A 26,603-nucleotide genomic window follows, 5' to 3' on the forward strand; every position below is an offset into this window, starting at 1 on the left:
GAAATTTAAGATTTGCTCACCATTGTCTTCAGGGTTTTCGTCTTTATCTTCTAGGACATCATCACTTTCAGACACACTCTCATTTAATAAAATGAATGAATATATGAATCGGGCACATAATTTTCATCATTACTTCATTCCCCATTATCACTGTATGGTTCAGATTCTGATTTATCTTCAAGTAGATTTACATCATTATTAATTTCGTCAAACCAACGCAATAACTTAAGTTCTTCAGCTAGATCCATTATTAAATCTGCAAGTGAAAATAACACTCATAGTCACAAACTTTGTTCGTATAAAAGTAATTGCAAAATAAACAAAATTGAAACATATCGCATTGTCGTTTATTTTATTACACCTTGTATTATTAAATAATCTGCAATAAAAAATAACACTTATAATATAATTCCCAAATCTTGTTCATTTAAAAGTAATGACAAGGTAAATTAAATTGATAATTGAAATATTTTCCATTATCTTATCTTATCACCCCCCGTATTATGTTTAAAAATTAAATATACTTACCTCAATTTATAAACAAGTTATGCGTAGCCAAATAAGAAACACAAAATGCACACTACTTTTACACCTGAAGCAATTTAGCTAAAGTAACAGGAAAACCATTAGTACAGTCATTTATGTACCTCTTAATCCGGGATTCCCCTTAGAATTGCCTGGGAATGAGGGTAAGGAATCTAATATTAATTATAGTGTGTTTGTTGTGACACATCAACAAAATTGCACGTTAGTTCGACGTCCGGGAACGTAGTGGCCACTGGCGACAGAAAACCACGGTTTATTTTAGAACGTCTCAGGACGTCGCAAAATTAAGTTGTCATATCACGCACAATATCCCGAATGTTCATAGACGCACAGTTTAACCACTAGTTCTTTTTTATACTATACACAGTTCTTTTTTATACTATGATAGACGTTCTTATACAGTGAAAAAGCAGAACTTGGTGCTTGTGCGCGTCGTGCATCTAAGGTGGGTACACATATGCGAGCCGAACTGTTTGCGAACTGCTCGTGAGCTGTTCGCGAAGAGTTCGTTGAAAATATGTTTATGTTCAGGCTATCCAATACCCTAAGTATCTAATAACAAACCGAGAATTACTTTACTTCGTTATTCTAAATATTTCGGTATTTTGTTTACATTATCTGTTATTAATTTCTATCGTTACTTTTGAATAAGCCGCGCTCGTTCAGCAATTTTGTTTAACCGAATGATCTCATCGCACACTTAGCAGAAACAATGTATAGTCTCGAACACCGTCTAAATTTAACTGCGAACATTCTTTGTGTTCGTCCCAAAAACCGACAGGCCGTGGATCCTGACGAGCAACGAACGAACAGCTCGCAAGCGGCTTGTCCCGTCGTACAAATAGACTAATATAGCGTACACAAACGGTTCGCGAACAGTTCTGCTCGCATATGTGTACCCACCTTTAGAATAACATTAGTGCGTTTTTTATCAGATTAGATTAAGAAAACACCATAGGGTAAACTCTTGTTTTCAAGCAATTTTTAGAATAGATTAAAATTGCTTATTGGTCATTAAAGAGCAGATTTTAAGCGTAAATGAACAAAAAAAATGTTTTTTTATTTCTCGCAATACTCCCGTGTTCGTTTTCTTCTGTATCCATGTTATTCTAAGTATCCTTCTGTAATACCACATTTCAAATGTAGTTTATTTATCTGTTATTGCTTAGTGTCTAGCTGTAGTATCGAAAACAAGTAACATCTCGGAGCTCTGACTCTCAGTTCCAATCTAAGGTTGTCGTTAAAAATATATTAATATTTTAAGTCCAAATTAAATTATTTTAATGGACATTGTAAAAGCAGTTAATTGCGTTTGCAGAACTAATTTGTAAAATATATTTACTCTACACAAGCGCATGCAATCCATAATAGAACTGAAACACAGTAACCCAATTTTCCCTCAACAAATTGACATACGCAAATACAACTATATGTATTCACTTAACAAATTTAATATAAATTAGTAGTCTATATAAATGTACATACGCAATTTCAAATATTCAATTAACAAATTATTAGGGCTGTTAAGCATATTAACAAAATTCGCGCCTTAGAAAGCAGCAATGACTTTAAGGCCTTAAAAAGCACGATGAATAACATTTGATAGTAGACGATATTGCTTACTAAGACAGAGATAAAAGAAATAATTATACTAATATTTTAAAACTTACAATGGGCTATATCTCATGAACAAAAGTTGATATCGAAAAATGCTTTAAACCGTTTCTAGAATAGTAAAGGTGAACTAAAATGACATGAAAGAGAACTCACCTCAACCCCCTAGGCCCCATCCACCTCAACCAAAAAAGTTTAAATTGCAAACCCCTACTTTTGATAAATTATTGAAAAGACTATGAAAAATGCTATACAATGGTATAAATAATAATTATACAGGGTGAAGCAATAATTGTGAAATTTTTTGGCTTAAAAGGAAAATTTAATGAAGTTTTTGTTGAACTACATATTTGTTAAAAATGTCAATTAAGTAAATGTTCAAAGTGGTCGTTGTTTTGTAAACAATAATACAGCCTATTTTCAAATTCTGCACGAACTTTGGCAAATGCTGTTCTAGTAATAGCGCGACGTTGTTGCGTAATTTTTTCTCGCAATTCCCCAAGTGACGCAGGTTGAGTTTTATAAACAACTGACTTAAGGTAACCCTATAGAAAAAAGTCAGATGGCGGTAAGTCTGGTGACCTCGGTGGCCACTAAATAGAACCTCTCCTTCCAATCCATTTGTTCGGATAATTAGTATCCAACCAGTGCCTAACTGGAGTTGCATAATGAGGAGGTGCTCCATCTTGTTGGAAGTGCAGCAAATCTTCGTCTAGAGCTAGGCTGCCTTGATCGTCCCTTTTGTACTCTAATGTATGCACAATTAAAGGTTTAATGGAGTTTTCCTGCATATTAAGATAAATGTCGCCACTTAAATTGCCTGGTATGAACAAGAGGCCAATTATAGCATCGCCTAATATTCCTGCCCAAACATTCAGTTTTTCATGATATTGAGTGTGACCTTCTCTGAATGGATGCGGGTTCGCATCACTCCAGTACCGACAGTTTTGTTTATTTATATTGCAATTCAGCATAGAAGTACATTCACCAGTGAAACAAATATTTTTTAACATTCTCGGTTCAACGCGAATTCTTTCAGTCATAAGTTCACAAAACTCATTTCGTTGGTCTGGATCATCATCGCCTAGTTCTTGAAGAATTTGTGTTTTGTACGGTTGTAACTTATAGTATAGTAGAATACTACACGTGCACCCTGGGTAATGCTAAATGAACTAGCACTATAGGCAGCCAGATAATCTAGATTCTCTAGATCTCCTGGCAAGAACACATCACGATAAGATAATAAATATGCCTACAACTAACAATTTAAACGGATCTTCTCAGAACCAAGCGACAAAAGAACTCGGACCAAGCGTTCGAATCTGCCATTTAAATATAGAAGGTATTAGTAGAAGTAAGTGTGAGTACCTTTAAAAGGTTCTCATTGAAAATAATATCGACGTGGTCGCAATTCAGGAAACACATGTAGAAAACGAAGAACAAATTCTCGCTAGAGGAAGCATTCATGGCTATGATTTATTGGGTGCACGCCCACCCACACCCCTCAGTTTATGTGGGAGATTTTAACAGCCACCATGAACTCTGGAGGCAAAGTGATCAAAACGGCGAGGCTTTGCTAAACTGGAGCGAAGAGGTTGACACTTATTTAGTCTTTGACGCTAAAGATCAGGGAACTTTTCGATCTGCAGCCTGGAAACGGGAATACAACCCAGACCTATGCTTTGTCTCCACAAATGAAAACAATCAACCCCTGGCAACTTCACGTACAGTACTCCCAGATTTTCCACATAGCCAACATAGACCAGTTGTAATAGAAGTTGGCATCAAAATACCAATAATAACATCTTTTCCTCGACCTAGGTGGAACTTTAAAAAAGCAGACTGGACAACTTTTACTGAGAGATTGGACAAATGTTTGGGATGGATAACCCCAACACGTGAAAACTACATGAGATTTGTTGGCGCGGTTATCTCTACAGCGAAGAAAACTATACCCAGGGGATATCGTAAAGAGTATGTCCCAGGATGGGATGAAAAATGTAAGAAATTATATCAAGAATACAACGAAAGCCAAGACCGAGAAATTGCGGACGAACTACTGCACAGTTTGGATGCAGCCAGACGACAAAAATGGATGGAAACTATGGAAAAACTAGACTTTAGTAAATCAAGCAGAAAAGCATGGTCCTTACTTAGAAAACTTGGTAGTAGCAGATACACAACTAGAGATAAAGTACCAATAGTTCCCAACAGAGTGGCCTCCCACATTGTAGCTACCTCAAGAGCACCTAGAGATCGTGACCACACCACCAAAGTAAAGCAAGAACTAAAAATACTGAAGTCTGAATGCCCGCTTACATCTCAATACTCTGAAGCGTTTACTCTAGAAGAAATTAACTCAGCAATATCAGAAGTTAAGTCTGGAAAGGCACCCGGCTTCGATAAAATTCATCCAGAATTTTTACTCCACTGTGGTAAATATGCTAGGAAATGGCTGGTTGATTTCTATACAGATATGATAATATCAGGGGAAATCCCAAACTCACTAAAAAGGGCCTCAATTATAGCCATATTAAAACCGGGAAAGGCAAATGATCAGCCTCAAAACTACCGACCGATTGCACTGCTGAGCTGTGTCTATAAACTGTTGGAACGACTAATCTACAACAGAATTAGTAATAACATATTTGAATTGATACCTATTGAGCAAGCAGGGTTCAGACCTAACCGCAGCTGCACAGATCAGATCCTATCCCTAACAACACATATTGAAGCAGGTTTTCAAAGAAAGCAAAAAACATCCGTTGCTTTCATTGACCTATCAGCTGCATACGACACCGTCTGGAGACAAGGACTAATCTGCAAACTAATCCGTGCCATCCCGTGTCAAAAGATAACTAGACTCATTGATAGCATGCTCACCGACAGACCTTTCCAAGTCACAATGGGCAACTCAAAAAGTGTCCAAATGAAGCTCAGCAATGGACTGCCACAGGGATCTGTTTTGGCACCCTTACTGTTTAATTTATATATCGCGGACCTACCTAGGACAAATTCGCAGAAATTTGGCTACGCTGACGACTGGGCCATTGCAGCAAGACATAATAACATGGCAGTTACAGAAACAATACTAACGGATGGCCTTGCCATTATGGGAGAATACTTTTGCAAATGGAGGCTACGGCCTAATGCGACGAAAACCGAAGTGTGCTGTTTCCATCTAAATAATGCCCAAGCCAACAAAAAACTGTCCGTTCACTTTGAAGACAGACTACTAACTCATAACTCAACACCAAAATATCTTGGAGTGACTCTTGACAGAACTTTAAGTTTTAAAGAACACCTACAAAGAACAGCAGCAAAACTGAAAACGCGGAATAATATAATCCAAAAGTTATGTGGTACCACATGGGGGTCAGCCTCCGTACTCAGATCATCTGCTATCGGACTTGTATACTCGACAGCTGAATTTGCTTCCCCAGTATGGCTCAATAGCAAACACACGAAGATTATTGACACCCAATTAAACCAGACAATGCGAATGATTTCAGGTACAATTAGACCAACACCCAACTATTGGCTTCCCATCCTGAGTCACATTCCACCGCCGAAACTACGAAGAAGTCACTCCCTTCTCAGAGAATATCGAAAAATCAAGTCTAACCATCAACTACCCATCCACCATGATAGGCGTGATATCGAAATGAACAGACTGCGCTCCAGATATCCTGTCATGCTAAGGGCCACCTCCTTACATCAGGAACATTTCGACCTCACCAACGATTGGAGAAGACAATGGGAGCGCGACTCACCACAGGAAGCACAGCAAATGGCCTGTATCGATCAGAAACCGCCAGGCTTTGAACTGATCCGGAGTACATGGACAACGCTAAACAGAATAAGAACAAGAAGCGGTAGATAAGACAGCTTACATAAATGGGGAAAAGCCCTTACTTCGGAGTGTGACTGTGGTGCGCAACGACAGACCGTCCGTCACATTGTTGAAGAATGCCCGCGAAGGCGGTTCCCTGGAGTTTTTGACGAGTTCCTGAATGCGACCGAAAATGTTTTAGACTATATTAATGCATTAGCTGTTCGTTTGTAATACTCCATGTAATGTTTTATATTGCTTTTTAAATATGTGTTCTTATTGTATGCCATACGATAAATAAAAAATAAATTAACAGAATCATCAAAAAACTTCATAAATTTTCCATTTAGGCCAAAGTTTTACAATTATTGCTGCACTCTGTTTAATTATTATTTATACCATTAAATAGCATTTTTATAATTTTTTCAATGATATATTACAAGTAGGGGTTTGCAATTTAAACTTTTATGGTTATGGTGGATGGGGCCTAGGGAGTTAATGGGGGTGAGTTCTCTTTCACGTCATTTTATTTCCCCCTTACTATCCTAGAAACCGTTTCATGCATTTTTCGACATCAGCTTTTGTTCGTGAGATATAGTCCATTGTAAGTTTTAAAATTAAATTTAAAAGTAAAAAAAATGGGACTTTAATCCTCACTAAAAGAGAAAAAGGAAAAAAATAAGTAGATATATAAAAGATCTTCATAATTTTTTCCAAGTCTCTTTATAACAATAACCACCTTTAAATTAAGCTTCCTGGTCTTCCTCTTCTTTGGTAGCTTTTCCCTTTTCAGGGATCGCTGTTACTTACTCTTCTTCTGCACTTATTTCTGTCCATCGGGTCTTCTTCACTTAAACCTTTTTCTCTCAAGTCCTCTGCTACTCAGTCCTTTCATCGTCTCCTCGGTTTTCCTTTACCTCTCCTTCCAATACCTTCTAATAGCTTTATCCTTCGTAATAGATAGTTTTCATTTCTATGTCTTACGTGGCCAAACGTCTTTATTCTTGAATCTTCTTATGAAACTGAAGCCGCCACTCTCCCTTTTGGTCTTACACAACATCTACCGTAACATTTTTATTTCAGCTACCTCCATCTTTATTTCCTGAATTTTCTTTACAAGCCACACTTCACCATCGCACACCAACGCTGCCCTCACCATACTCTTTTATATCTTTCCTTTTAGCTGTTTCCTAATTGTTTGATTGCAGAGTACCCCACTTAATCGCTTTTAGTAAAATCAACCAGACTGTATCCTGCAGACAATTTCTCTATCTATTGACCCATTTTCCATTATGTAGGAACGAAGGTATTTATAAATTCTTCTACTTATCCGTGTTCAATAGCGCTTCAACCCTTCAATTTTTGCACCAATATTTTTCTGCTTTCCTCTTTTAACACGATATAATAGGCTCCCATAGAGCACCCCAAAAACAGGCATTCTATCAAGTCCTATCCATCCTATTTAACGCCGAAATAACCTTATCTCTTGTTATCTTCATTATTACATTCTCGTTTGCAATCCTCTTACTCTCCTCTGGTGTTCTCCATTTAGCAACTTTCTAAAGTACCACTCACACTATATTTCATCGTCGGTTCTTAACACTCATTCATCCGCACTTTTAATCTGCCTCACGTCAGCCAAGTCCTTTGTTAACTTTTTCCTTTCTTTACCAATGCTGCATAACATTTTCATCCCCTCGCTGTAGCAGTAGCTACAGCGCGCTTTGCTTCCCTCTTGGGAAGCAAACTACTTCCACTTGATTTCTTTTAAATTAAGCATTTTCTTTCCTATCGAATTGTTCATTTTCCACCTCCGTGTCACCAACGGTTGACCAGATCGTGCCACCTGTATAATGGCAACCACATACGAACGCTAACTTTAAATAATCTTTTTGATTGGATAGCTCAACCAGCTAGCGCCATACAGGAATCTGTCCCTTGCAGTCATAGAGCATATGCTGTCTGTTGAGGAATCACCTCACCACCGTAATATAGGTTGAAGCTACAGAGTATGGTGCAGCTTATGTGAAATGGAAGAAGAAGCTGCCCCACATTTCCTTTACGAATGTGAGATGTTTCTTTGAAGCGGATATGTACAAAGACCATTGACTTAAACCACCCATCAGAAAGCTGCTGGCTTCTAGTAAGTGTAGAGAACTCTTAATAGATAATAAATTCTACAATGACACTTTTTTCGATATTGTTGGCAGTTTTATTTATTGCTACTTTACATTTTACAATTTCTTCTTCTTCAAGTTCCGCTCCTATCGGAGATTGGAAATTATTCTGGCAATTATAATTTTGTTGGTTACGCGCCTGAATAGTTCAATTTAACTGCATCCAAACCATTCACAAATATTGCGTAGCCACGAGTTTTACGTCTTCCTACGCTTCTTTTGCATTCGATTTTACCCTGCATTATAATAATATTCCTTAGTAGTTCGTATTGATTTTTATGGAATTTAAAACTTCGCATTGTTCTCCTAGTTGTTCGAGAACTTGTTCGTTTGTTTTGCGATCCATCAATGATATTTTCAAAATATGTCAGTACCACCACATTTCGAATGCTTCTAGGTTTTAATGTTGGATTTTTTAAGTGTCCAAGCTTTAACCCCATACAAAAGGGTAGAGAAAATATTACATCGAAGCATTCTTATTCGGAAATGACCATGCAATTTCAATGCGGCATCTCATTTCTTTTGCCTGATCAGTATCTTTTGTGATCCATGCTCCAAGTTATTTGTAGGAAGATATTTGTTTAATTTTTGTATTATCTAGTACGAGCTTAACTTTGATGTTTTGTGCTTTTGTAAATACCATGAACTTGGTTTTCTTCACATTTATTTTTAGTCCATAATCGTTGCAATATATATTTAGTTGTTCAGCAAGGTGTTGTAGATCTTCTAGTGTTCCTGCCAGAAGGACAGTGTCGTCAGCATATCTTATGTTATTAAGTGGCTTACCATTTATTATAAGGCCCTCACTGACCTCGGCAAGCGCTAATTCTGAGATGGTTTCACTGTATAAATTAAATAACAAATAATAATAATAAGGGTGATAAAATACACCCTTGGCGGACCCCACGGCGAATCTGGATATCCTCGGTCAGTTCATTTTCAACTTTCACTTTTGCTCTTTGATTCCAATAGAGGTTACATATGATTCTAATATCTCTACTGTCTATGTTTTTATTTAATGCCCAATTATGCTGCACTCTGTCAAATGCCTTCTCAAAATCAATAAAACAGGCATATACTTCCTGACTTATATCTAAGTATTCTACAACTTAATATTCTAAAGTTTTTTGAATATTATGGTGAGGCAAGTTGTGTTTAAATTCTTTCTCTAAAAATTGTTGCAAAAGTCACCGATGTGTGTAGTAGAACTAAAAAGTCCTATTACAAAAAAAATCAAACAGCCATTTCAATTAAAAATAAATTAATAGAAAACAACATAGTGTTTACAAAAGCAGACAAAGGTAACATTACTATTGCTACAGATAAAATATCAGCATAAGCATACCTCATCTCTTTCGTCCTCCAGGATTTCTACATACTTCCTTGTTGTTAATAGGTTGCCATACTGACTTTTGAATTGACTTGTGGTTATAAATGTAAATAGTAACTTTTTAGGTAAATATAAACTTTTTAGTCCTAGACATTCAAAGCCTGTTAGGCTTTATAAATATATACTTAATTATTATTCAGATCATCTTATTTTAATCGTAAACAAATTATTTTTACACATGTGACAAATGTTAATAATTAAAATATAAATTAATTAATTTGTATTTACATAAACATATACGTTTTATTTTGTTATACCTAATATTTACGAATATGGGAGAAATAACGTGATATCGTAATTTTCCTTATAAATCCCTTAAATATCTTTCCCACTGGTAAAGACTAAGAACTTAGCTCCTAAGAGGTGTTTACATGAGAAGCATTAAGAGATCCTTGTCTTAAAATCTAGTCGAAAATGAGATAGATACTTCAAGAGACCGGATTAGAAACAATTTATTCCTCTCTAATGGATTTATTCTGAAATTTCTGAAGAGAGAATAAGCTCGCTGAAACAAGTTTTGAATTAAGTGGGGAAAATTCGCAGTGCACAACCAATTGTATAAAATTATAATGGAATTATAGCAGTAGTTTAAATAAATTAAGTGCATTTCTTGCACATTCAGAAATATTCCTGTACTTTCTAAGAGGGAATATTTCAATTTTTATCTACAATTTAATATTTCTATTGCATTCCCTACTATGAATTTACCTTACAGAAAATGAAGTTTAGAGATGACATTAATTAAACTTGAATTTATGATATTTAACAAAAAATGTTACTTTTAGTATGTTAATTTAGTATTTTTGTTGGGAATAATCTAGAATTTTACGAATTAGTTTACGAATTAGATTTTCACTTCGGAAATCGTTCTCAAAATTCAAAACATTAATAAAATAAATAAATTTTGTTTTTTTTTGTACCGTGGTAAAAAATTCTTCTAATAATTTAGTTTTAGCAGACTCATTCCTATTGACAATTTAGACATATATCAATATAAAAGTTTATTTAAAATCTATTTTATAAAAGGTATATAATTGAAAATCCCTTTCGGCTTAGAATACAGAATGTTTTCGGACTAAGAAGTCCATCATCAGTGCACAGTTTTGTCACTCGGTGCACATGAGTTAAGCCACTAGATACTTAGGTAAAAACACTTTAGATGGTATAAAATTATATATCGCTTCTCCGGAGGAACAGCGACCCAAGTACACATTACTAAAATGCTGGAAAATTGACTTTTAAAAATATTTTTACACGAAAGTAAACAAGTAAAAGTTTAAGTGAATATTTTTGAAACTAAAATAACTTTTTTTAATGGTACATTTAGTCTACTTTTAAATGGCACTCTTAGTGTTTTGATAATATAAACTTTTTGAGTCTACACAAGTCTCAGAACTTTGCAGCCTACCAGTTGCGTCATTGTTTTTCCAATATTTTTAAAATAGTTTCTAAATCGGTTTGAGTTGGTCTACAATAGTAACATTAAAAAAACTTTAGGTTTAGGTATATAGTTTTATTGTCAGTAAATAATACATACTCAAAATAGATAAAAAATAACAACAACACTACTCAGAATTACTAAAAAATTACATTTTTTTTTTGAACAACTTAGAAAAATTAACAAAAACAATCACAATTCAAAACAAGCTATTAAAAAAAGTTTCGTAATATTTGGGAATTATATTACTTAATAATAAATTTTCTAGGTCCCTTTTCTTATTTTTAGAGATCGGAATTTTTAAAATGGATGCAGGTCTTTTTCTAACATCTTCTACATTTCTTGTTCCTGTCACGCGTCTACTTTTTACGGTTATAGCATAGGCCTGATTCCAATCCACCTGTTTGTAGCTGGTTTTGTAAAAGAAACTTTTACTTTTCTTTTCAAATCGAATCATTTGAATATCTGAACATTTTATTTGTTCGCCGTGTATATTTTTCTGGCAGTTAAAACCGATGTCGTTATCAAGCGTTTTCAAATCGACGAAGTCATTGTAACTTATTTCTTTTACTAGAAGAACGTTTCCTTTTTTCTTTGTGTTTCCAATAATCGACACAATTTGATCGGGAACGTATATCGGTCCTGACTTTTTAGGTCTCTTCATAGCTTTTTCGATGATACTGTGGACTACATCACCTTCGTTCTGTATATGACCTCGGATGAGGTACTTGTATGTTATGGAATTTAACTGAAACTTCTTAATTGCGTAGTAATACATTGCAAGAACAAATCTGTTTTTTTGCTGACCACAGCAGTTATCGGAATAAAGAATTATGTCAGATTGATGATGTCTATTAGCGATTTCTTCAAGAAATGTCAGGACACATGAACCAATTTCGACTGCTCATCTTTGTTCCAGACCTTCATGCCAGAAGTACCACGATGTCTTGTCATTGCTTATTTCTGATATTGTAAAATTAAAACAATTTTATTTAATCTTGATTTATAGTAAAAAGCTGATGTTTGTCCCATAGGTATTTGCAGGACAGCTTGTAGGTCGTTCATTACCAAAACTGTATTTGATCCTTTTTCTTTTGCTTTTTTTTGTCTTTTTTTTTGTCTGTCTTGCTTTCTCAGTTCTACTTAGTTCTTTTTCCTCTTGATGTAACTTATACTGACATTGTAATTTTTCTTTTTCTTCGCCAGGCGCGTTTTTAAATGATTCACACAAGTCGCATTGATCTTTCTTTAGGAAAAAGAAACTAATATTGAATTGTATATTAAATATGTGGGCGTAGGCGTCCTAGTTTGGAGCAGGCTGGCCAAATCGTCTTGTTTCCTTTTATAGTGTCTGTGAATTTCTGCAATGGATAAACCGCGAGCTTTAAACTCTCTTGATGTGTTAGCCCTTTGGTAATGGCTCTCTGTACGTGGTATAGAATTAGTGTGATTTTACAGAATCATTATTTCAGGGTTTATCTTTACCTGTTGACCATGTTTTCCACGTTTATCTTGCGGTACAATTCCAGACCCAGAAGCTTTTGATTGGATAATTGTTTTAATTGTTCTCTCCTTAATGCCAAAATTGTTAATCAGGTATATTTTGCATACACACATTCGTTTTTCATTGTGATGTAGATAGAAAGCACAGTTCTGTCTTTTAGGTGTTTGGATAGTTGTTATGCGACGATAACTCAACTGAAGTGGTTCAATACAAGAAGAAAAATAATCACGTTGTCTCTGCAGTGATCCTAGATTCCAATACTGCTGAAATAAATCAGCTCTATGGTCTTCGCCAAACTTCTCTGAGCACTTCTAAATGCAATGATTAGAGCAAGTAGGTCCCATTGTGTCCCCAACTTTTCCAGATCTTGAAATATAACTTTTTCCTGATTTCTTAAGGAGTTTAGCTTTATTTTTTCGCCATTTTTCTGGATTTCTTACTCTTTTTTTACCTTTTTTGATGAGCGTACAATTTTCTGTATTATTTAGAGGACTTATTTTATTTTCAGAAAATGGACTTCTGGGTCTCTTTTTTTCTTTTGTGGTAGGGTTCGAATTTGTTTTACTTTCTGATGATATTTTATTTTGTGATGGTACACAGTTGTCACTATCTTCTCCAAATAAGCTGTTCTCATCATCTGAGGAATTTTGCTTATCATAAACTGTTTGAGACATTTTTTTCTAAGTAATCTTGGTTGATAAGTGGGTTTCGACAGAATATGATGTACTGGGTTGTGTTTCATAATTGTTTGAAATACGTATTCTATACGAAATACAATTCTGCTAAAATGACCGCATCATTGAGTGTTTCTGAAATATTACTGTCTTCCAATACTGATGGTTCCTCTGGAGTTCTGTTCTCTTCTTAGTCCTTTTCGTTATTTAAAATTATACTCGCGTTTTATTTCTTCACTAAAATACAAATCTATTATACTGACTGTTTTTACACACACTCTTTCACACAAATTTTCAATGTTATTTGAGTTTGACATAAATACTGATTAATTGACTATAAAAACTACCATTCAAAAACTATAACGACGTAAATGTGTACTTACGGCTTTAATCATCTAGCAGGCCACCAGAGATATCAAATTTTCTAGGCGAACAATGGCACAACTGTCCGTTACGCCGATGTTCCTCTGAGATTACACCAAAACTTTATTTTATTTTGTCACAATCTACACTTATGTCGTTAAAGAAATATAAACGAATTCAACAATATGGACGAAAGTACATAATTTTGACAACGACGCAACTGCTTCCCAGCGGACAACAAATGTACTACCTTTATGGTATTTTTCTATCCGATAGAATGGCACGTTCTAACTTTTTTGACACATATCAAAACTGCAAAAAATTGCACTTACGTCATTATTGCGCTTAGAAGCGGTATGTTTTACATTTTATTAAAAATTATGTGGTCATGTTTGAATATTTCTCAGATAACCTACATGACAACGTAAGACTCCCACTAGGGATTACTGCTGACCCTCAGACGATATCTCCCTGGGTTGTAGATGGCAACTAAAACCAACTAGAATCATCTAGTTGCCACCTAGCACCCATTCAGACATCGTCTGAGGGTCTCGGGCCATCGTCTTACGTTGCCACGTAGATTAGTCGAGAAATATTCAAACATCACAACATGCATAATTTTCAATAAAAATTGAAGCCACTAAATACCTGGGTTTTTACCCAGGTATTTAGTGGCTTAACCCTTTATAGGTCTGTGGTCGATATTTCGACCACTGCTCTTATTAATACTTATGAGCTAGTAATTGACATGAAAAGTTACCGAAGTGCAAATTCAGTGTTTGTAAATAAATTGTACCCAAAATGAACACCACAGAACAAAATACGGCAACGTGGCAGCAATGTGGTCGATTCGCCAACCACAACCCATCATACTCTGTAAGTTACCGTTGAACGTGATCACAGGTTTTTGCCGTTTGTAAAAGTTAGAAAAATAATTTACAAAAGATTTATACATCAAACTCAAGGTAACACATCACAGTATTATGGTCTTTTATTATCTATTCAGATTTTATTGGCGCTAAGATGATATATCTTGATTTACTAAACATAACCTCAAAGTAGCACATGCTGATTTTACAATTGTTATTCATATTGAAATGTATTTTCACTCTTGTTTATTTTAAATCTATACAATTATATTCTTTTTTTACGTAAATCTGACTTACTTGAATAATATTTCCAAGAATTAAATTGCTGTGCGGTAGATCAAGTAATTAAATTTTTCAAGTATTTGTATACAACAATGTACGCAGAATCTTTTGCAGTAAAATGGAACACCGCAATATACTTGAAAATTTATAAAATATGACTCAGGATGATTTATTTGATTACGTAGATGGTATTCCATATCAACAAGCCATAAATTCAGATTTTGAGGGTGATTCTGATGCAGAAGATAATCTTCCTATTTCCAACCGAACGTCGGTTGCATCCAACGCGACTATTACTTCATTGTCTAATGATGACAAGGTTGAATTTCTTGATGTTGATTCAGATGACTCAATAGATGATATAGCTTTCCACCCTCAGGTAAGAACAAATCGCATTTTTGACGACGTCGATACTTCCTCGGGCGAAGACGAAATAGAAGAGAACCAAGAGAACACAGTAAAGTGCGATGATACAAATAAATGGAGAAAGAACGCTTCTGATGCACAAAAATATTCGAATGCGCCGTTTACCAGACCATTTGGCCCAGCAAAACCGGTCAATATAAATTCACCATTCGACGTGTTTTCTTTGTTCATGAGCAAAGATATTATAGCTAATATAATTACACAGTCAAATCTCTATCCTCAACAACAAAATCATAATAATCTCGACCTAACTGAGGAAGAACTGAAAGCATTTCTAGGGGTTCTTATAATCATGGGGTTTCATAAACTACCTAGTTTGAGACATTATTGGTCAACTGATATTAACATGCACGTGCCAAGAGTTTCGCAAATTTTTACGCAAAAACGATTCTTAAAAATTCTTCGTTTTCTCCATCTAAACAATAACGAAAACATGGAAAGAAATCAAAATAACCCCAATTTTGACAAACTGTTCAAAGTAAGGCCTTTGATAACAGAACTGCAGCAACGCTTTCAAGAGAACTTTTATACAAGTAGAAATGTTGCGGTAGATGAAAGTATGGTTGCTTTCAAGGGGCGAAGTTCTCTCAAACAATATATGCCGAAAAAGCCCATAAAAAGAGGCTTTAAAGTTTGGGTCGTTGCATGCTCCAAAACTGGATACGTGCACAAATTTAGCATATATGAAGGCAAATCTCACTGCATCTCTACTGCATTTATTTCGATAATTTTTTCTCGAGTTTTCCTCTTCTTAAGAAAATGTTAACCTATGATTTGTTCTGCTGTGGAACTTTTAGAATAAATCGTAAAGGCTTTCCAAAACAAATGAGAAAGGACAAAACAATGAAAATGGGAGAACACGATTATTTCATGTCCAATGATATGTCTGTTGTTAAATGGAAAGATCGGGGGCGCAAATGCGTTTTAGTCGGCAGTACTATGCATAATCCACTTGAGATTACTTCAGTTTTGCGAAGAAAACCGAATGGTGAACGAGAAAGTGTTAAGTGTCCAAAAGCCATAAGTGATTACAATCGCTATATGGGTGGAGTCGATCTATTCGATCAACTTCATGCTTCTTATCCAATTTCATGGAAATCCCGAAGATGGTATATGAAGATTATTTACTATTTGATTGATGCAGCAGTGGTAAATTCATATATAACTTATAAGACTACAATGAAAATGAGGTCCATTAAATCGAAACCAATGAGTCACTTGTATTTTAGAAGTGTATTGGCCAACGAGCTCATAGGTGATTTCTATAACAGAAAGAGACCAGGACCTAAGGTAACAATAGGAAGAAATAAACTGAAGAAAATGGGAGCAACCACTAATTCTGTTAGCGTTGAAAGCACGGTGAGACTAAGCGATGTTGGCAATCACATGCCAGAAAAAGGAACATCAAGACGTTGTGCACTCTGTTCAACGAGAGCAAAGCCAAAACGTTCAAGTATTAAATGCTCAGATTGCCAGGTTGCATTATGTATTCAATGTTTTCCATTATTTCATAATAAAAATGTTTAATTAATGTGTTTTTTTCTGTGGTCGATTATGGAACCACAACTACATTTACCAAAGTCAACATACCTAATCAGGCTGTGGTCGAAATTTCAACCACCTAAAAAAAACAACAAGGAGTGAAAATAAAATGAAAATACGAATGAAAGTTCAATAACGGATCATTCCTTATCTATAATCTGCAAAGAATTTGTTTATATTATCAAAAAATAATTTTGCCCTATAAAGGGTTAACTCATGTGCACTAAGTAGCAAAACACTTATGGTGGCTTGTTAGTCCCAAAACGTTCTGTGATGTAACTCGAAAGGAATTTTATAGTATTTACTTTTTGTAAAGGATTTAAAAAAAACTTTCGTTATTGATGGTATACAGCCAACTAAAGGAATTTCATTTTCCTTGTGGATATCATAAAATTTTATACATTTTAACGTAGAATTAAATTATGCATTTAAATATAAGTTGCTTAAATTAATTTCTAATAAAATTTTTCTGTAGGGTTGCTAGTTTACGAGACTCCAAAATGGCGGCCGGGGGACAAGTTTGGCGACTCCACAAACTTGAACTTAAGCATTTTTTTACGAGACAACTACATGCAATGAGGACAGTAAAATTCTCCTGTTTAACTTTAAAGTAAAATTGAGGCTTATTCACAACAAAAATAATAAATTGCATTAAGATGTAACAGGAAAATAGCTTCAGAATATAGAAACCAATATGGGCCTCTAGCGTCATTCAAAATTTGAAGAGTTACAAAAAACTCTGCACAGAGGCAGTTTATCCATGATCCGAGAAATGTTACAGTTTCATAGATCAAATTTATTTTTAACAAGATATCGTAAGTATTGAAGATTTACTTTTCGATATAACATCAAATTTTGATTTTGATTGAATTGTGCCAGTGGAGCATTTACGAACAGCTCAATTTTTCACGTTGTGATACATGTTAAAGAGATTGTTTAAATCGGTCATATTATTAATAAAATTTTGGTCTTTTTTAACATAAAAGTAATAACGTGACGTCTAGAAGATAGACGCTTATTTTTGGTTGGCTATATCAAAGACCCGCCTTACATTTCAAGGTCAATATTATTACAATTATATATATATATTACATATTACAATTTGGTAAGGTACGTTTTATTTATGAACTATAAATTTTAAAAATTTTAATTGGTATCGGATGCGTCACCTTAGTAGTTGCTTTATTCTTTGTGACCAATGACTCTTCAATCAAGTTGTTTAAAATCAGTGTCAGTAGAAGACAAAAACTTTGAGGAACAAGTATTAAATTGGTATGATAAAATAGATAGTAACTGTAGTAATGTCCGCCTGGATTGTCATGGGGACTTTGTCCTTCAGAGTGATCATGAGACCAATTCTAAAGGAAGTGAAGAACATGAGTTTTGACTGTCAACAAAAAAATACACCTATAGAATTTTTTTAATCTTATATTTAGATCAGTCAGAGTTAGAACAAAATAAATGGAAGTTAAAGAAATGGAAACAGGTAATGAATAAAAAAATAGTGAAGTATTAACAGGAGACAAGCGTCAGAAAATTAGTAAAAGTTTTTATGGGAACATAGGTCCAAAATCAAGAAGCCTTTGGTTTTAAAAATCGTACGGAAAAGCATAATATTATTGTACAACTACCTGGTTTACGTCTTATTGCTAGAATAGGAACTTCGGCAGATCCTTTGGCAGTCTGGACTATGCTGATTACAAATAATATACTTGAAATATTAATTCGATGGACAAATTACAAAATAGATAAGATTCCATCAAAATATAAAAATCAAAACTCACCAACTACGCTTAAAAATATTGATTAAATCGACATATTTGCGTTTTTAGGACTTTTTGCATTCACAGCAATATTTAAATCAAATAACGAGATTATAGACGATATTTTTTAAACAAATGGTACAGGAAGAGAAATACTTCTTCGATGCATAATGACAAAAGAAAGGTTTGCATTATTGCTAGTGGCTCTAAGGTTTATTAATCCAGATGACAGGTCGTTGAGGAACAAGAGCACCAATTTCAGAAATATTTCAGTTATTTATTAAGAATTGTAAAGCTTGTTATTTTATTGGATCATCCAGGTACTTTGATGAGATGCACGTTGGATTTCGTAGGTGGTGCAAATTTAAGATATATCTTCCAAGCAAGCCACCAAAATATGGAATTAAAATGATCTGTCCAACCGAGGCAGATAATAATTATTTTTTAAATGGATTTTTAATAGAAGAAAATATGGAAAATTAACACAATCAGTATTAAGACTTGCTCAGCCGTTGTACTATATCAATAGAAATATCACCTTCGATAATTGGTTAACTTCTATTGAGCTCGCAAAATTACTAAAACAAAATGCTTAACTCCTAAAAAAGTTGTCATATTTGTGGACTAGCACTATGTGGACATTTAAAGTAAATATGTGTACATTGTGCTGAGATAAAACAGAGCATGCAGTCTGAATCAGATTAGGATGTTATATTTAGGATATTATAGAATCTAGTTTGGTTTGTAACGTTTGGTTATAGGCTACTTTGATTTATAGTATTTGTTTTTTAATTTTTTTTTGTTTTTTTTTTATTTTTTTTCCAATTTAATGTACATTTTACTTATAAAATAAAGCCAATTATAGATTGCAGTGGTATTAAAACATCATTAAAACAATAACACGATTTTAAAATAATATTGATTTTCCAGAGCTCCAGTACGTATGTATTACTAATGTAATCCACGAGTGTAGTCACGTAAGAAATAAGAGCGCGTGTACTGGGTGGTGCGTTCATTACGGAGACCATCACATCGTATCCTCGCCTGACAGTGAAGTGAAAGCTGGCATTTTATTTTACCTGGGGATCAAGGGATCAATTACTAGGGTCGAGGGTCGAAAAAATACTAAGCTGGAATACTATGATCCAAGTCTATGGTCCGATACCTGGCTCGAGGCTGGGCGCTGCGCTTTGAAGGTAAACGCTGGCATTTTTAAAATAATGCATTTATTTTACGTGGCGATGATAATACGATACCATCCTATGGTCAACATGGTAACAACATCCGACTAATGATCTTCAATAACGTTGGGTTTAAATTTTAAAAAATATTTTCCGGATATATTTTTTCATATTTATGTCATATTTAGAAACATACAAAGTAATTTTTTGTATATACCTGTATAATGATATCAAAAACTTAATTATTTAGCCTTATTTACCGTAATAATAGATCATTTTAAATAATTTTTTTTATTATTTCTATATAACTTATTTTTTCATTGATTGGCCAATAATGGGTTAATATGGGAACAGGTATGTCATTCTTTCATGATTTAATATATTTTAATTTTATCCGGTTTTGGCTCACGTTATTGTGGAGTTCATTACTATGCATTATTTTATTGGAAATGGTAATCAAAATTATTATTAAAGCAACTAGTCAAGAAAAGATAATACTAGGCTATGCATATGATATAATTTTCGTTAAATAATATGACAAAAAATTCATATTATTTTCTTGCTAAAATGTCTTCCTTTGGGACCACAGATAGTAATTAAACCTCTTTGATATTTTAAATACACACTCACAGTACTAGTACAACCATTTACTTTGAACCAACAAAGCCGTTTTAATATCATAATATGAATTTTAAGGACATCACAAACATTAAAGTACAGATTATAACAAGCCTTGAGCTTTGCTTTCAAATACATACTTTTCAACTCAACTAAATTACATAAAGGTACAGTAAATTACTTTGTGCAAGATTTTATGCAATAAGCGGTAAAAAGTTTACAAAAATTTTATGCAAAGTATACTTTCAGATAAAATTAATTTTTCTTTGTTATCAGTGAAAAGCTATTTGAGAAATATTGAGAGAACTAGTTGGTTGGTTGTATAAATAGAATGTAATAACATAATTAGAGGTCTATAGGGTTTAAAAAGCAAATAATGAAAATACAACTACAAAAATTAAGGTCCGTCAGCCACAGACTTTTATTTGTTATTTTTGTAGCATATTTTAATTTTTTTTATATCTATCACTAGAGCTCGGGAAATATGCAAAATGCAAATGAAGTGCATACTTGCATATTTTGGATAAATTGTATAAGAGTATATGCATTTATTACAAGTGCATATTTTCAGCTATACCACAATATAGACAAACATCTGAGAACGAAATTCTTCGTAAGGCGTAGCTGTATTGTAGGCCGTGTGTATGCGATTTCTGCACAGTTAACGTAGGTATCTTATGGGATATGTATTGGTGCGGCGCTACATTACATCATATCAAATTGGCAGATAAATTGGTTTTGTCAATAATTTTTTTTACAGTTTTGTTGGGACGTTTTTATTACAGTAAAAAATTATTAATTTTAAAGTTAAGTATCTATGTTTGTACTGATAATTTGTTTATTGTGTAAAACAATTCTAAAATCAAAAAAAAGATTATAAAAAATATTTCAGTAGATACTGACATCAAATAAAAACTCGTAAATAAAAAAATATTAGATATATCAATTATTTTGGTTTACACACATGAGAATTGAAAAAGCAGTCTATACATATAGGTGGTTTGTCCGGACATGCTGGACAGATATAATATATCACTTGTTTGCTGTCAGCAGCTGCATATGTTCTGTTATGTTGTCCTGCTAAACGAGTGTAACATATTTTACACCGCTTCCGTTTTTCTGTCGCCTTCAGTTCATGTTTTTCTAGTCTATTATTGTCTGTAGTTGCAGAAATATTGTCGACACCTAGTAACTGCAAACACAAATTTTCTCTAAATGTTGTAATTGACATACGGCTATCACGTACTGAATTATGTAAAATCCAGGCATTAACTACAGCAGTACCTGTTAAGGCCTCAACTGCAATTTTTCTGAACCATTTAATTGTTTTTCGTAAAGCAGTAGAGTAGGATGACATCTGGTCCGACACGTCAATAAATGATTTGGCAGAATTGTAAGAACAAATAGCAGTAGGTTTATTTCGGACACCTCCTTCTCTTGCACTAACCTCCGTTTTTTTTATCTCCGTGTTTAGTACTTATAAATAAAATGTCTCTTTTGTCCTTCCACTTAGCTACAACTATACCATCCTTCTCTTCTCCATAAATTTCACCCCTTTTAAGTTTTTTTTGGATAACTGCCACTGGATTTTAATTGCGGTTACTTCGTAATGTGCCGATCAAATGTGTACTATTTTCAATTAGTTCTTTAGCTAATCCGACGCTATTATACCAATTATCAGCGAACAGTGTACGGCCATCTCCCAGAAGTCCATCCATAAGTTCAAGAACTATTGTATTGGCTACGGGTATACCTATACTTTTATCTAGTCCACAATAAATCTTCATATGGTATGTATAGCCACCCTTTAGACATAACTTGAAAACTTTAAACCCAAATTTGTGTTTCTTCCCTTTTATATATTGACGAAATGATATTCGTCCTCGAAAAGGAATCATGCTTTCGTTAATACATACGTTTTCACCGGGTTCCATGCACATTTTGAAATTTTTATTTAGAATATCAAGTAGGGGTTGAACTTTATACAGCCTACTTCCTGGAGGATACTCCTCATTATTGGAGAAATGCCACATTTGTAGTAGTAGCTCAAAGCGATTTCGCCTTATAACACTTGAAATTTTATTTTTGTAGAGCAAAGATCGTTTTCAATAATCTTTTAGGGTTGATTTTCGATCGAGTCCCATCCAGAGGATGACTCCTAAAAATTTTTTTATTTCTGCTGTATCTGTTGGAGTCCATTCATTTATTCCTGATTGTGGACCAATGGTTTCGTTCGTAATTTTTTCTACAATTTTTTGCTCAGCATAAATATTTGTCTGCAAAACCATTAGTTTAAATATCTCATCAGTTACGAACTGTTGAAATGAGTCTAATTCAGTTTTACCTTGAATTTGAATGGTTATTTCATCAGGAAATACTCCTACATGTTTATTGAAAACTGAATTTTTAAAATATTTTATGATTGGTCCCCACACTTGTGGTACATTTTCAGGAACATTGACATCTGAATTCGAGGAACATGCATGATTTGTAGTTGATGCAACTTTTCGTCTTTTCACTTGAAGAACTTCTTCCTCTGATTGTGAATCTGAGTTTTCAATGTTTTCATTTTCGGTATAATCGAGATCATCATCAGAATCGGCAGGAAATGGCTCTATACCGCTCGTATCTGATTCAGAATCAACTAATTCTTCATCACTCATGTCCATATTGTTTATCTCTTGTAAACATTCCTATATCAGTAGTTCCAGTCTTTGCCTTTCTGCTTTCTCACGTTTGTAAGACATCTTTTTGCAACAAATACTGCTATTTCTCGCTCAAGAACACACTGTTCAGAACAAATGTAGAACCTAAACTATAATACAACAATATGCTGTGCCCTGTAAAATATAAATGACCATAAAAAGTGCAAGTCTGTGCAAGTTTGACCGTCCAGCTGTGGTATGCATAATACCTATACATGGTATGCGTGTATATATTTTATTTACACTTTTAATTGGCTTAATCTTAATGATTATTATTTTTTTTTCTATAAACATGTTCCTAGAAATATAATCTAAATACGATTCAGCCATAAAATTTTTACGGCGCCACGGATCCAATCGCAAAATATAGTTTGGCACTTAATGTGTTAAAAAGTGGATTAATAGTCAAACAGAGTTCAAAATTATTAATGACAACCAAATATTTTGCATAATTGTTTTAATTTTTAAATATTTTTCTAAAAATATAAGCCAAATAAAATTTTAGGTTAAAATGTAAGTTTTAGAATAGGAGTGTCATTCATTATGAAAAATTTATTTATTTTAATGCACTGATTTTAAAATAATTTTTAACAAAGGTGTAAACATCGTTTTGACACTGACTTTTTCGTCATAAATTATTACGTTATTTTTTACGATAAAAATGTGACATTTTACTAAAACCTCTGACATTTTTGAAGAAAAATGCTACGATCAAAACTCAACAAATTGTTTATATAAGAGATACTTCGGAAAACAAGTTTTATAAAATTGTAACATGTAGTGTGCTTGATTAATATTTTTTGTCCGTTTAAATTTGACTAAGGAAATATCTTGTATATAGAATTGTCTTTGTCTTAGTATCTTGTATATAAAATTTTGATAGAGGTAAAAACCAATTAAATTAGGATATTAAGTATATTATATTGATTTTAAAATGTCACCAATGAGGAAGTGCTGAGAAGGATGGGTCGAGAAAAAAAATTGTTGAGAACTATAAAAGTACACAAGACTGCATACCTTGGACACATACTGAGGAATGATAAATATAGTCTTCTGCAGGTCATCATGCAGGGTAGAGTCGATGGCATAAAGGGAATAGGTAGAAAGAGGAAGTCATGGCTGCGAAATATTTGAGACTAGACAAACATTAGTGTAGACGAATTATTCCACGTTGCAAAAGACAGAGAAACTTTTAGAAATGTGGTCGCCAACCTCCGTTAATGGGGAAGCATAGGAAGAAGAAGAAGATTTAAAAATGGCGATAGTACTACAAGTTTATTGGATAAAATTTTATTTTCCAATTTTCAGATTGTATATGAAACAAAGTTTTAAGTTGATCACAAAAGCCTCAAGATTCGGTTCAGTAGCTCATAATTACAAATAAAACGAAATTTTCTGCCCAACAAAATTTTAATAAGGACCTCTGCAGTTTGGTTGATTGGTTGCAATATTCCATATGCCAAATTGGGTAATCCATTATTCCAACAATTTTTAAAAAAGTACTGCAATAATGATGTTGTACAAGTTCCTTCTGTTCCTTTTTCTACGAAAAAAATATGTAGATTCCAACATTCAATTTACTGTTGAAGTGCTTAAAACTGCAATTGGGAATAATCCAATATGGATATTGTTGTGAATTTATTAATTGTTATGTCTTTAATTTATAATGTCTTTACTAATTTATTATATTGTTCCTACTTTAATTTATTAAAAGGCACGATCATTTATATAAGTTTATTTATCACTACATATACAATAATTTATTAGTAGGCGAGCGTAACAAATAATACCACGAGCGCGAATCTTCTTTATTAACTAACTGTTTTCAAAATAAAAGTTCCTCCATATTTATACGAAAACAGCTGCTCTAGAATCCCATGGATTTTGACCTCAATTGACCTGGTTTCGCCTCGAATGGACAGGCCTAATTCCGGAAGATTCGAATGGAACCAGTTTTTTTATTACTTGGAGTTTATGCCAGCTATTCGAAAGGTCTCGTATATTCTAAAACAGAACAGCATTAGTCATAGTATAATACGGTTATTTTTAGGCCAGGATTTTTATCGTAACATTGCCCCCCTCTTAAAAGATGGTTCCTCCTGGAACCTTGTCGGGACTGGAACCGGAACTGTATGCTGGTATCGGCAACTGGACCCTCTTTTACAACTTCCAGTTGTATAAAAATGACAAGGGACGGTTTTCTCTCCGCACCAGTAACTATGCGGATTGCAACAGACTAACACCTGGACTTCGGTGTCTTTGAAGATCTCCTCCACCATATTTCGGATAACCCTCCAATCTAATTGGCGGCACTCCAACTTTGGCATGGCTAACTTTTGCACGTCGGACTCTAGTACGTGCTCTCTCAATTGAAGTAAGGCTTCCCATACATCTCGGTAGGTAGGTTGGTCACGGGCAGTGTCTTTTGTTACCAGGTAGAAAAGGTAACGTGATGCATCTTGGAGTTTCAAGGTTTTACCGGGAGCTGGCACCTGGCATTGAAGTTCTGCAACTCGACCAAACTTCCTTCGAAAGACGGATGCCAACCCTGGTGCGTCTTTGATACTGGCCGGGATGGTGAGGGCCAGCGAGTAGTCATCGGGGAGCGCTAGTAGATCTTGCTTTTCTTCAGTGGTAACACCATGTCTCGCTTTACCGGTACCTCCATAGGCACCCATGAATTCCTCAAACGTGAGGTCAGACACATCGTGGACTTGGTTTACTTCCACTTCTTCATCTACGTCGTGGTCACCTTCGAAAGACGCCAGCCGGTTATGGTGTACTATCATCGGCTTTCCCTTCGGAATCTTGCTTATTCGGTAGATGACATCGTTGATCTTCTCCATAATGAGGTATGGACCTTCCCAAAACTGCTGCAATTTGGGAGAACAACCTTTTCGCTTCTTGGGATTATACAGCCATACTTTGTCGTTCTTCTTAAAGCAACCCTTTTCGGCTTGTGTATCGTACCGTTTCTTCATTCGGTCGCTAGCGATCTGAAGGTGGGAACGGACCAACTCATGTACATCGTCCATTCTTCTTCGTAATTCGATCACATAATCTTCACCTGCTACATCTTCTCCAGGTCGACACCCAAACTCTAGATCACAAGGTAGTCGCATTTCGCGTCCGAATAGGACTTTCGCTGGTGTCTGGCCTGTTGATTCGTTAACAGCAGATCTGTAGGCCATTGTGAAGAACGGAAGGTATTGGTCCCAGTCTCGCTGATGATCGGACACCATCTTTGTCAAATATTTGCCAACTGTCCTATTCATCCGTTCTACCATACCATCAGATTGCGGATGATATGCTGTAGTTCTTGTTTTCTTCATGCCTAGTCTATCACATATTCCTTGGAATAGATCGCTTTCGAAGTTCCTGCCTTGGTCACTATGGATCTCCAAAGGCACTCCAAATCGGCTGATATATTCTTGGATCAACTTATCTGCAACGGTGGCGGCCTTCTGGTCTGGAAGTGCGTAAATCTCGACCCACTTAGTGAAGTAATCCATTACTACCAGCATGTACTTGCCTCCATTTTCACTTTCTGGAAATGGCCCAGCGATGTCCAAAGCTATTCTTTCAAACGGGCTTCCAACATTATATTGTCTCATAGGAGCTCTCCTTTTTCGGTAAGGCCCGTTACTCGTGGCACAAATAGTACATTTCTTACACCAGT

The 26,603-nt window shown here is 34.6% G+C and overlaps 2 protein-coding genes across 2 annotated transcripts; one reads left to right on the forward strand and one right to left on the reverse strand.

The window, feature by feature from the left end:
• The first annotated feature begins 3,625 nt into the window (after positions 1-3,625).
• LOC140442126 (uncharacterized) lies at positions 3,626-7,186 on the forward strand. The gene is made up of 2 exons (XM_072533204.1): positions 3,626-4,708; positions 7,076-7,186. Exons 1-2 carry the CDS (start codon positions 3,626-3,628, stop codon positions 7,184-7,186), a joined length of 1,194 nt encoding a protein of 397 aa, XP_072389305.1.
• Positions 7,187-21,165: 13,979 nt separating this feature from the next.
• LOC140442127 (uncharacterized) lies at positions 21,166-21,576 on the reverse strand. The gene has a single exon (XM_072533205.1). It carries the CDS (start codon positions 21,574-21,576, stop codon positions 21,166-21,168), a length of 411 nt encoding a protein of 136 aa, XP_072389306.1.
• Between the last annotated feature and the right edge of the window lie 5,027 nt (positions 21,577-26,603).

This window comes from Diabrotica undecimpunctata, chromosome 5, assembly GCF_040954645.1.
Source record: "Diabrotica undecimpunctata isolate CICGRU chromosome 5, icDiaUnde3, whole genome shotgun sequence".
Taxonomy (NCBI): domain Eukaryota; kingdom Metazoa; phylum Arthropoda; class Insecta; order Coleoptera; family Chrysomelidae; genus Diabrotica; species Diabrotica undecimpunctata.

What these genes read in the sequence shown, in the direction of transcription:
- LOC140442126 (XM_072533204.1), top strand. Translation starts at nt 3,626, where the DNA reads ATGGCTATGATTTATTGGGTGCACGCCCACCCACACCCCTCAGTTTAT. An exon ending in CCATATTAAAACCGGGAAAG is followed by an intron (nt 4,709 to 7,075) that starts GCAAATGATCAG and finishes TTTTTATTTCAG; the next exon opens with CTACCTCCATCTTTATTTCC.
- LOC140442127 (XM_072533205.1), bottom strand. Translation starts at nt 21,576, where the DNA reads ATGTCATCCTACTCTACTGCTTTACGAAAAACAATTAAATGGTTCAGA.